Source organism: Salarias fasciatus, chromosome 19, assembly GCF_902148845.1.
Source record: "Salarias fasciatus chromosome 19, fSalaFa1.1, whole genome shotgun sequence".
Taxonomy (NCBI): domain Eukaryota; kingdom Metazoa; phylum Chordata; class Actinopteri; order Blenniiformes; family Blenniidae; genus Salarias; species Salarias fasciatus.
This window is the reverse complement of record NC_043763.1, coordinates 21,440,333-21,452,832: the sequence shown is the minus strand read 5'-3', so window position 1 is coordinate 21,452,832 and position 12,500 is coordinate 21,440,333. Positions and strand designations below refer to the sequence as shown.

Here is a 12,500-nt window from a genome sequence, read left to right as displayed (position 1 = left end):
AGAATCTTATTAGCCTGTTCAGATTTCCGAGCCTGTTAAATTCAAATATGAAATTCAAAAACAATCACTTCCCAAATGGATGTGGGGGTTACGATGTGCCTATCTGGCCCGACAGCCTCCGTCACCGGCGGCGGCGGCAGCTCCTCTCCATGTAATGCTGTAATTAGTATGGAGAATATGGTGGGTTTTTTAATGAAGTTTCCTTATCTGCAGGAGAAATGGAGGGTGGAGGCTGGGAAGGCGTCGGACAGAGAGCCGTGTGCAGGACTGCACTGAGCGTACCTGCAGCAAGCGTGCGTCCCGTGATTGGAATTCAATGCCCGCTCCTGCCTCTCTCATCAAAGCCCTTCATGCATTCACTGATGATTAATGGATTATACCAGTAATCAACACGCCAGGCCTGCCTGTGCTTCCTGCCGAGAGGAGCCGCGTTTACAGGGAGCGGGCGGCGTGATGGCCACGGCCTCGAGAGCCACTGGTGGCATCGATCCTCCGAGGGAAAGTCACTCCGGCCCGTCTTCTCCCCTTGTTTTAGCCCTGGATTGCTTTCATTAAAGCGTGTGGCGGCAGCGGTGAATGTGGAGCAGCAGCAGCTCCGGCAGCTCCGGCACGGCGCTGAATAGTGCTGCTCTTGCATTTTTGCCATTTGTATTTTCGCTCCCTTCCTGCTGCGCTCGGCACTCTGCACATGCTGATCGTTGGGAGTTACAACAACTTCAGCGGACGGAGGGGGAGGAAAAAAAAAAAAAAAAGACTGTCAGGCAGTCACACTGAGGGAGGGTGAGGAACGGGACGACGGGGGGGGGGGGGAGTTAACACTGGCGTCACCCCCCGGGCGACGTCCACTTACGACGGCCAGTAACGAATAGTGAAGCTGTGAAATGAGAAAGGTAAGGAGTCGCCTCGCATCAGGATCCGGCGAGCTGCGGGGGTTCTTCCCGTCACTGGACGTGTCTGCAGAGCGGTCAGACGGGGTCAGACGGGGTCAGACGGGGTCAGACGGGGGGTGAAGCACCCACACCTCTGGGGACGCAAAGGCGCACGGAGGGCGGCATGAAGAGGCTCGACGGCTTCGCCGTTTCTCACTCAACTTCACCAGAAGAAATGCAGTTGAGTATCAACGTCACCCGTCCTGGCCTGACGCCGGAAGCTCAGTTCTTCAAAGTCATGACCTTTGACCTCCAAGTGGCCAGAAATATTATGGCAGGAGCAAAGCGGAGAGCCACAGAAATAGAAACAAACCTCATCTCAAGTGAAAATACTCGTACATCGTTTTGGTTTCAGAAAAGACAGCTAAAAAAAATGTCTATTTCCATAAAAATGACAGGAAGGCTGAAAACGATGTAGCTGAAATGCCAGGCCACATGTAGGCGCTGTTGACTGTTTCTACTTATTTAACCACTTCACTTCAAATGATTTTATCTTGATATATCCATTGTTAGTTTTCTGAGAGGTCAAGTTGGACAATTAATATTTATTACCTGCAGAGAAACTCGACAGGCAGGCGGCGTGTGTTTTACCCAACAAACCTCTGGACTAAATAAGAGTCTGTGCCTTTGAAGGATTGTTATCTACCGATCTCCACGTACTGAACTGATCAGACCGAGACAAACATGATTAAAATCAGAGAAAGATCTGGTTACTTTCCATGTGACATAAACATGACCCCACACCGATAAATCCTCTCCTCAAATAAAAACCCCAGCAGTCAGTAAACACACAGGGGCAGACAGTCCGGGGAGCCCCGCTCTAAGCTTTCACAATGTATGTACTTTCAGCTCAAATAGAACCCAGAGAGGCCTCCTGTTTGAACACATATAGGAGAGAGAGAGAGAGAGCGAGAGAGGGGGAGAGAGAGAGAGCGAGAGACTCCTGCAGCTGCTGGAGTCGAGCATCCAGAGCTCACTGGTCTGGAAGATATTTACAGAGGAAGATGGTTGAGAGAGGGAAGAGAGGGAGGAGAGGGTAGAGAGAGGAAGATACGAGAGAGGAGGAGAGATGGGAGAGAGAGAGAGAGAGAGAGAGAGACCCTCACTGCCTCCATTACATCCGAGGAGGTTCAAGAGGAAGTGAAGTTCCGGATCAGGAGGAGGAAGGGGTGAGACGGAGCTGTGGGCGGAGCGTCCATCTCGTCTGAGGGGTCTCTCCCCCCCACCATCCACCACCTCCACCTTCTCCTCCACCACCTCCTGCCCAGGAGCCACGTTTCCATGGCAACGTGTGGCCCCTGCCTGGGTCACGGGGAGAGTGGAAGTGACGGCGGCGGTCTGTGCGCGCTCTGTCTGGCTCATTATGTGGGGAATGAAGTGAAACAGCCGGGGGGGGCATTTGTTCTGCGTGGACTCCCCCTCAGCTGCCAAGCCTCCGTCTATTTATAGAAATGAAATGAAAGAGCGAGAGAGAGAAATAAAGAGGGAGAACCTAAATAAAATAAGCACAGGGACCATTTCTCCACCGTTTTTCTTTTTTTCTTTTTTTTTTTTAAGTGGCATATCAGTGAGTCAGCGGTGAAGTCTGACTGGATTCACTGTCAATTTAAGAGAAGAGAGAAGAGGGACGGACTCCAAAGGCCACATTTGTATATCGTATCAGATGACGGAATCACTGCCATGAGTGAATGAAATGATCCAACAACACATGGATTTAAACGTCTGCAACATGTGGCTCCTCTGGAGTGGAACCTTCAGAAATGGTGACCCCGTTCTTATTGTGATTGGACAGCTGATGTTGCTTTCCATAATTTGTACAAAGACTAACCTGGGCATCAAATCTACTGACAAAATGCAACAGTTTTGTCTTTTCCAAGTTCCTTTCACAGTTCAGGATTTAGTCTGGCTTGTATTTGGGAAAATTTACGCTCACGCAGAACCGAGTAAACAAAGAACTAATGGAAAAAGTTCCTTTTTATGTAACTTTTAACAGTCTTATTGAAGAGAAGTGCTCCTCTTTACCTGCTGGTTTAATGGGCTCTTTGGAAGACAACAAGCAGACCCAACGACATAAAACCCAAATTTAGGATGAACAAGTGAAGGTTAAAAGTTTTGTGCAGAAGACTGCAGATGTGGAAAAAGAAGTTTTGTCTCCTTCAAGAGAAAACTGGAAAAGCAGCTTCTCTTAGGTTATGATAAAATGAATGAATGAATTTATTCATTTATTCCTGTTTCTGGATTGATTGGCTGGTTCTTCAGAGTTCCCAGTCTGACCCCGTTCTAACTGGAACATGTTGTGAAACCTGATTATTGAAATAATGTCAAGATGGGGAGTGGCAGTGCCGTGTCCTCTGCAGAGGAGTCAGGTCGTTTCTTTTCCAGGTGTAATAACATCCTGCTCAGCACATCTCTTGAAAAACCGAACTGAAAGGATCCTTATCAGGAGAAAGGGGGGAAAAAAAGAAAAAGAAAGAAAGAAAGTGTGTTTATGTAATCCGCTGTCAGCTCTGCTACGCTGCCTGCCTCATCTGAACATTTCTGACTGTGACAGCTCGGAGTTGTAGCATCAGAAAAGGAAAGCGTCAAACAGCAGAGCACAGTGCTGCGAGCTGCTCGGCCCGGCGTGGAGCGGCGGGGGGTGGGGGGAGCAGCACACAGGCCCTCCAGCGGGCTGTGTGGAACAAAAACACCCACCTTCCCGCGGTGCAGTGGAGGTGTGCTCCAGGCTGAGGCCCTGCACCGTCGCATCACCGCCGGGGGAAAGTTCAAAGTGCAATTAAACGCTGCGCGTCAGGCCGCGTCACTCCTTCGTCCATTTCACATGGAAGCAGCAGCAGATGCTTCAGCTTTACTTTACTCACATCTCCAGATAGAAATGAAGACCCTCTCAATGCTTCCAGAAAAATCTCCGTTGAATGAGGTCATGTGACACGACAGAGTTTTAACACTGTGAACACTAGCAAGGTGAGAATGCTGCCTGTCGTCGGACAGACGGTGACGCTGGACTGAAATTATTACTGCACACTCAACTCTGAAGCTGCCAGTTGACAGGAGGACCTGGACCGGGAGCCATGACACTCTGCAGGAAAATGTTGTTGTCCATCTACCTCCGTGGTGTGCACGCACAGTAAGCTTCAGAAAAGCTGCGTTTTCCGCCGTTTCCACGGAATCGGGAGTCCAAGCATTCTCAAAAAGCCCCACCTTGGAAGCAGCTTAACATTTTCAGTTCCTCCAAGCGCCGCTGTCATACAGACAGTAACCCAAAATGAAAAAAATAATGAATAACAAAAATAGAAGCAGTTGTAGCAACAGAACTATTGATCGTAGTATTAACGTAACGGTAAAATGATGAGTAATTTTAGAATTAATAGGAACTGAAGTCATAGTAATGAGGATGGTTCTGGCAGGGGTGGGAAACGTCAAATTAAAAGTAGTATTAATAACAGTACCAGTACACTCTCACTATCAGTAGCAGGTACTGCAGCAGTGGTGCAGGAAAGGATTATTATCAGTAGAAGTACCAACAGTTTTAATAACGACAGTAGGAATCAGTGATGGAACAGCAGCGGCAGAGACTGTAAAGGTAAAAGAGGTTTTAGTAGTGGTGAGAGAAGCACTAGTCGGTGTCATACTCTAAACCTTCCACTGAGATTTCTCTTCTTCAGTGTATTCGGGGGCTCGCTGTGATTTCATCCCTCGGGGGAAACCACAAGCTGGGACGGCCGCCTGGTTTGAGGATTAGCCGGGAATTCCCACACCAATGAATGAGATACTGTACTTTGTATTTCTGAGGAGGAGCTGGACGATCACGCCTGTAATCTTTACAAGAAGTGTCTCCTAGACAGATAATGCTCCTGGTAATTAACCATCATGTGGAGTTTTGGGGGCGAGGAGTGTGTTTTTTTTTTTTCATTTATCAGGAGCCAGGAGGACTGAGAAGCCACTGCTTCTGCTCGGTGCTTCCACATCACAGCGGCCACGATCTGGCAGAAGCCTGTTTGATCTGATTCATTGAAAACCAAACTCTCAGAGCTGCAGATTAAGTGGAGGGGGGGGGGATGAGGGGGGCTGGATGCTGCCGCCGCTGCTGGAAGATGCTCAGGATTATTTACTGTTGGAGAGCTCACAGTTGTCACAGTGCCCAGAATTTGATCCAGCTACATGATTCTTGTTTCTCAGACTTCATTAGTTCGCCCGCTCATAAAACGACATGGTAAATATTGAATTTGACTTCCCCTTTTTTTAGCCTCGCACAATAAATCTTTAATTAGGTTTTCTTGCTTTCTCAGATGAAAAATTGAACAGCACGTGAAGGGGCGGATTTCTTTTAAATTAGGACTTCCAGCTCGCTCCTGACAGCTCGCTTACGACGGCGAGGCCCCCCCAGGCTGACCCATTTCGGCCTGCGATGACTACACCCCCTCAGTGTGATCCCACAGAACAGAGGAGGAGAGGCTGGAACAAGCCGTTCGCTCCTCGCTTCTCCTCCGTGAGGCTCTGCAGAGATGCAGCGTGATCTTTTGCAGTTATAGGGGTTACGGACGGTTCAGCACACACGGCGCCGGATGATAAAGTGTGACGCACACTGAAGGGGAACTCGGAGGAAAGACGAAGAAAACAGGCTAAGCGGGCTGTTTAGTTAAAAGCATAAACACATAATGTTGTTTTATTTTACACGTCATTTTCTCCCCAGAATAGAGAATTCCTCTGAGCGACAGAAGAGGCTCTCGGTGTGTGGCGGGCTTCCTCTGGGGGGCGCCAGAGAGAGTCTGGACTTCTGAGAAAAAGAAGTGTCGAGCAAGATGTCAAGGTTTCAAACAGACTTAATGTATGAAAAAACAAACAAAAAGTCAAATAAAATGGGAGCAGGGCCTCAAAATTCACAGCCAATAATAAAAATGAAGAGTGAACATGAAAACTGCAGCTGCTATAAAAGTTATTTATAGACATTTCACTGTGTTAATATCAGTATGTGTGAATTGCATCAATGCTTCATTACAGTAATAAAAACCATGTATTCCTGTTTTTCCTGGTCCAGGCTGCTCATGGACCCTCAGTGTGAAGACAGAAGCTGCAGTGGCCTCGCTCTGATTCTCAGACAGAGGATATCTAATCAAAAGCAGCCCGGGGGCAATCTGCGGAGCATCCAGAATAACTCTGATTCACCTCCAAGATTACAGATGTGCCAACATGTGGAGACTCTAAATTTAGAAGAGAGAGAGAGAGAGAGAGAGAGAGCGAGAGAAAAAAACCCACCAGACATCTTTATCAACGGCCCGAATGCGAGGCCTCGATGTGAGCGGATAATCCTGTTACAAGAACTGCGCTTTGGAATTCAGATTGGGAGCAATCGCTGCTGAAATATCTAAATAACTGAAGTTTGTATAACCTGAGAAAAAAAAAAAGAACCCATATTCAAACATCATGACCATAAAATGTGATTACAGGTAATGTTCCTCATTTCTCACACACATTACTTACACCCATGTTCTTTTGTTTTGCAAGGCGTGAAAACCTCACCGTGTAACACTGTTCCCATCAGAAATATAATAAATCCACAGCGATGCAAAGTAATAACTGTCAGAGAAACAGATTACTGTCGAGAGCCGTGAGGCCCCAGGAAAGGTTGGACTCTTATTTATTCTTCCGGCTGCTAAATCAATGCGGCGGCGGCATAAACACTCACCAACACACACACTCGACATATCCAAAACCAAAATGAAAGGGAACATTTGGAATCTACAGTAATAATTTATTCAGACAATCACACAACGATATATAATGTACATTTCTTCCTTGGCTTTCCGAGGTGGAGGCAGAGCTCAGATCTGCCCCCTAGTGGTGCTTTAAAGATGACAGACTCATCTCGCTGTGTCAGGAATTAGAATAAAATCTTCTTTACTTATGATGCACAAGTGCAGAGATTAGGTCTCTCTTATTGCCCCCCCCCCACCACCCGGGGGGCTTTTTTTAACCGAGAACCCCCCAGTCTCAGTCTGTCTTGTCCAGTTTGCGACGCTGCTCGTCCTGATATTCCTTGGAGTCCTCCCAGGGTCGAGGTCCTCGAATGTTCCTCCATTCGTCCAGATTGACCTCCTTTAGCTTCTAAAAGGCAGAAAAGACACACGAGAGGAAGAAAATGTTAAAGACCATGATGTTCTTTTATATTCATATCAAAACTCAGCAGCAGAAGCAGAATGAGAAGGAGAAACACTGTTTGAACCATTGTGTTTAGCTCTTCAACGATTAGCCACTAAAATGTAAAAAAAAAAAGTTCAAAACACACCATTACATCTTAATTGTTCAATCACATCTCCTGTGAACTGGCCCAAAGTGACAAAAATTATTATTTCATCTTTTCAGAATTCTCCAGGCGTCTTTAAAAATACCTCCATAATTAAGTTCCACTAAACTGCAAATACAGTTTCCTAAAATGCCCAAAAATACCGGACTAGATTTACTGGGTAACATTTGATTCATAGTTTTAACTTTTTTTTTTCCTCCAAATTCTGCTCAACTTCAGATGCATTAAGTAGGAACAGAACTTTTATTTCCCTTTGGCTTCATTCAGGTATCTGTGGATCACGTCTGTCCAAAGCTGAGGTCAGATTTTATTCAGGGTCAGGGTTAGAACCCGAACCAGGAGCTTGGAAACACTTTAGACTGCAGACATCCAAACTGTTGAAATATAGAAGTTCTGACAATATTCACATTGACGTAATCAGAAATTAATAAGTTTTTAAGTAAACATCACCAAAGAAGCCACAACATTGGAAAAATTAGGAAAGCATTGCGGTGCAGTACACCACTCCCACCACTAGGAGGAGCTTCAGCGCACTGACTGCAGCTTTTAATGGAAATGTCTTCGACAGACAATAAGCCAAAAAAGCTATATTTTAAAAATGGCATCATCTTATTCAAGTTGCAGGAATCCAGTGTGACTGATTTAAAAAAAGAATGCACGTATGAACCAAACATTTAATTTAATTGGTGTAAATTTGAAGCCTAAACATAAACTTAAACATTAAACTCCATCATGAATGACATCTATCAAACAAAGCAGGTTGATATGATTGCAGACAAAATTTGGCAGAATAACCTAAAAGCAACGAAGAATTCAACTCTTCTTCATGAAATACAAGTTCACTCTGAAATCTTTCAAAGAGGGAAATTCAGAGATTAACAAAGAGAGAGGTGGGCTTTAAAAATAAAGGAATAAATAAACTACTGGACTAATATCCAGATATTAACCTGAAGAAAAACTTAGCACCCTTTAGTTCCTCTAATCTGAAGAGTTTTGTTTTCCGATTTCTTGCTGGGATTTATTGAGTGTCTCATGTCATTTCTTTATGTTGCCGTTTTATCAATCGTCATCAGGAGTGATTGGGCCTCTTTTAGAGCTCAGATTTCTCTCACTGTAATTTGAAGAAAAGCTGAAATAAAACAAGCGTTGCTGCGTGGGTCTTCTAACAGGCAACTCTTTCTTATGAGTGAATGGAAGAAATAAAAAGGCTTTTTAAGCTGTGTTCTCAGAGTGATCTGGAGAATTCCTTCCATCAATACTCTCATGCACTCTCCTCACCTCGTACTCCTCCTCCAACATGACCGACTGCTTCTGGAGGTCCACTTTAGCCTCCAGCGACGGGTCCAGCTGGGCGGGAGAAGGGAAAAAAAAAAAATCAGACTCCTGATGAGTTAATTGACAAATAAGAAAATCATCGGTTTACTGGATTGTGACTTCAGACTGAAGTAATAAGAATCCCCTTTCGACGACATCTGAACAAGAGCTCCATCACTTCACGGGGAAATCACTCAAATCTTTCAATAAAAACCGAGTCTCTCCAAAACCAGACGGTGGATCCAGTTTTCCCGGCGCGGTTATCCCAGCTCTACAATTCAAATTGATTCCATATGAGAATAGAAATGAATCTCATTCTGAATCATTACTTTTAATGAGTCTTAATATTTCACTGCGGTATCGCCGTGGTTTCCCGAGTGACTGATGAATTTCATAATTCCGCCATTGATTTATAATTAGGCCTACATTACTACAGCTGATGAATATTAGATGGAATATTTTGCAGCCTTCGCACCAGAGAATTAAACAGACTGTGTGCGTGTGAGTGGATCTGTACCTGACGCTCACAAACAAACTGGGAAAAGCTCTGAAACCCTGAAGAGGGAAGACTAAAGTGCTGGTAGCTGCTCTCTGCCTGCAGCCCAAATTAAATCATTGAAGGGGAAAGAAACATCGATCACACACCGACTTCCTCACACACTGCACCAGAATGAGGAAAAAAATGGAATTAGGTGATAAGAAACGAACTAAAAAGTGCACCACTGGATTTAATCACGTCCATTTTACGCTTCTTTATTCAGTGTCTTTTAGGAGATTTCACTGAAATACCAGGAACTGATTAAATTTGTGACATTTTCATTTCTATTATGTATTTCACAAAAAACATTTTTAACCATGCTTATGATTATGAACCATTATATCGTAAAATTTCCCCTAATTAAACATTTTTCAATGACTTTCTATCTAAAGCCCTACATTATATCCACTTTTTAAAGTCACTGTTCAATGATTAGTGATGTTTGTAAAAAAGAACGTCGGTAAACAATTTCCTAGATTAAACATTTTTATATAGATGAACAATCTATGAATAAAAGCAATTCCCACTTTTTTCTTTTGTTTTACTCCAAAGCGGGACAAACATACTCCTTAAATGTCACAATTAATTCACCTTTTTACAAAACACATGAGGATAAAAGCGAATTCCAATGAGGACCAAGCAGAGAAGGAGGTGGTGTAGTTACAAGTGGAGATGGAAAACAAATACAGCTTATATTTGTTTCCCCTCATCGTGTGGCTTAGTCTTGATTTGATGGAAAGTAACTGAGAAACAAAACAGACTTTAAATTGATGCAGTTATATGAACTGAAGCGAGCTGTCCTGCACTGATTATAAAGCAGCAACTTGTCTTATGATGATAATCATCAGTTCACTGCTGCTGCTGTCACTTTAATAACGTGGTTGACATATTGTTCTCGCACTATGTAGTGACTCAACATCACATTAAGACTTTAAGCAAAATTAAATCTGTTACAGATTTTTATCTGCCATATTGAACAAAGAGAGCACTTAGCCTCTTCAACCACCAGGAGGCGTTTCTGCTCACTTACTGCGGAGGTTTCAGTGAAAACTTGCAACAATATTTTCTACACTTGAATAACTGTCAGTTAAAAATGTACAGCGCTACACACACAACGTAAAATTCAGTCAAATGGATAGGTAGAAATATCATTGCAAACCTTTTTTCTGAGCTTCTGGGCATCATATCGAATCTGTGTGAACTCTCGCAAACCGAAGGAACCTCCAACTACCAACAACTGGAAAAAAACATACATGCAGTTAGATAACAATTAGGCTTTTGGCTCATGATAAAACTATCGAAAATGAAACAGCTCAACTGTAATAATCGTTTTTTGTTTTGTTTTTTTACATTTACCGAGAACTGAAGCTGCCTTTCTCAAGGTAACTTTAAAAATGTTATTCAAGAATAAACAGAAATTCATATTATCCATTAAGGAAAACAAACTTTAAGGTAATTTCTCATAACAAAAGGAACTGATTTCTTCCTCAAGTAAAGATAAATCACGTCACGAGTCCCAACCATATACCTCAAAATTGTGTTCTGATTAAAATTAACCTTCACCAACAACCAATTATTTCAGGGATCTTTCTACATTTAACCAATAATATACTGAATTAATTAGCATTTGGACCCTTTCAAGTTAAATGAGATATTGTCGTTATTTCATTTACAACACGTCAGTAATGTCCAAATAATTCATATTACATTATCTGTAGCTAAAAAAGGAATAGTAAATTAATCAGCAAACGAAAGATTAACCTGCATATGAATCACAAGTACAATTTGTTAAATTAAACATTTAAATTTGTAATTTAAAGCATCTATGTCATAAACTCTTATTACCATTATTTCACGGACACATATTGAAAACATCTCATTCATAAACAATCATCAGTGTTGCTAATATGTACAAAGCAGTGCGCATTTCTCACAAATATGAGATAATGAGTAATATCAAGCAGAACAGTTATTCTCATGTAAAGAAATGATCAAAACTATAAAATACAGTTTAAGTAAAAACAAATTCTGGCTTTGATCACTGACATAACACATTCAGCTTAACTGAGATCAAAAATATTGTCTAATGGATAGTCTTTCAACATTGCGAGTTCATGGATAACATTCATCTCATTTTTTTTTTTCAAACTGATGTTTTTATAACTGTTAGCATGTTAGCAAATGTTGGCTAAGGCAGATACAAAAACGTCAACTTAAAAGTTACTTACGAGCATAGGAACTCCATATTTGACCGTTTTGTTTCTGTGCAGCGTCTTTAACGTGAACATGTCTCTTTTCTTCAGCTATAAATCCATCTTATTCGGAAGAAACTAAAAAATGTGACTCTGTGAAGCAGTCCGGTCACAGCAGGACGTATCTCCTCTTCGGGTCCGACGCGATAAACTGTCCGGTTAGTTCCGCTGCAACGAACATTGGTTCCTAGAGTGTTCTAAACTGTTTCGTTTGAACATCAAGAAATCCTTTAAATTAAATCGTAGAAAATCTGGCCCTTTTCAGATTCCGCGAGTACATTTTTATATGGTGACAATTTCCCATCAATGCGTTCATAATAAAATCGCTGCTTCACAAATTATTGCAAGTAATGCTAAAAGAACAAAAATAGCTAAATATTTCTGAATCATATAAAACGACATATATTTTATTCAGGAATAAGCACATCAATGTTCCAATCATTTTTTTTAATTTGAAAGTTTTCTTACCATATTTTCGGCTTGAGGCTTCAACGCAGCTTCCCACATGGGCTCACTCAGGTGTTTCCACTTGTGTTTGCCTCTGATATGCGCATGCGCACTTAGGGGGGATTTTTAGAGTACAATTACTGATGTAAAAATTGTATAACTACCTGATTTTTTTTTTTTTTTCAAATTAAGCTGAGAAATAATATCACAGACTATATTTCATACTTTCCACTTCTGACTCATTTCTCATTCTCTTGAGACAGTAATTTTAAAGTGATACTTCAACATTTTGGCAAATTGGCCCATTTAGCGGAATTCCTTAGTCATTTCGAACAGCATGCTTACTTTTTTTGTGAGGGCGAGCTATTGTTTATCCAGAGGTGAGTCGGGGAAGGTTTTCGGGACAGACACAATGGAGGTGAACGGTATTTTTGTTCCCTCTCGTCAAACTCATCAAATACACAATCCAACAACCCCAAAACACTTTGGTGGACACGTTATAATCCACACATTCACGACGCTGTGAAATATTAATGCAAATTTACGAGATTGAGTTGTTTATGCGAAGATTGCTAAGACGGAACTACTTACTAAACATGACATCTGGGCGTAGTGATTTCAAAAGATAAAGTAGTTCCCAGTATTTGCTTCAGTGTCATAACGCTACAATATTATTTGTTGGTGTTCCACAGCGTAGTGAATTTGCGGATTATAAC

At 42.4% G+C, this 12,500-nt stretch overlaps 1 protein-coding gene across 1 annotated transcript; it reads right to left on the bottom strand.

The window, feature by feature from the left end:
* Nucleotides 1-6,436: 6,436 nt before the first annotated feature.
* On the bottom strand, nucleotides 6,437-11,499 carry cox16 (cytochrome c oxidase assembly factor COX16). Its single transcript, XM_030116183.1, has 4 exons — nucleotides 11,314-11,499; nucleotides 10,245-10,322; nucleotides 8,512-8,580; nucleotides 6,437-7,034 (listed from the first exon to the last, which is right to left on the bottom strand). Exons 1-4 carry the CDS (start codon nucleotides 11,371-11,373, stop codon nucleotides 6,921-6,923), a joined length of 321 nt encoding a protein of 106 aa, XP_029972043.1. The 5' UTR covers nucleotides 11,374-11,499; the 3' UTR covers nucleotides 6,437-6,920.
* Between the last annotated feature and the right edge of the window lie 1,001 nt (nucleotides 11,500-12,500).

Bases quoted from the DNA above. Each gene is read 5' to 3' on its own strand.
- cox16 (XM_030116183.1), bottom strand. From the start codon at position 11,373: ATGTTCACGTTAAAGACGCTGCACAGAAACAAAACGGTCAAATATGGA. The intron at 10,323-11,313 runs GTAAGTAACTTT...GTTTTTTTCCAG, and splicing joins AATATGGAGTTCCTATGCTC to TTGTTGGTAGTTGGAGGTTC. The intron at 8,581-10,244 runs GTTTGCAATGAT...TCTCCCGCCCAG, and splicing joins CCCAGAAGCTCAGAAAAAAG to CTGGACCCGTCGCTGGAGGC.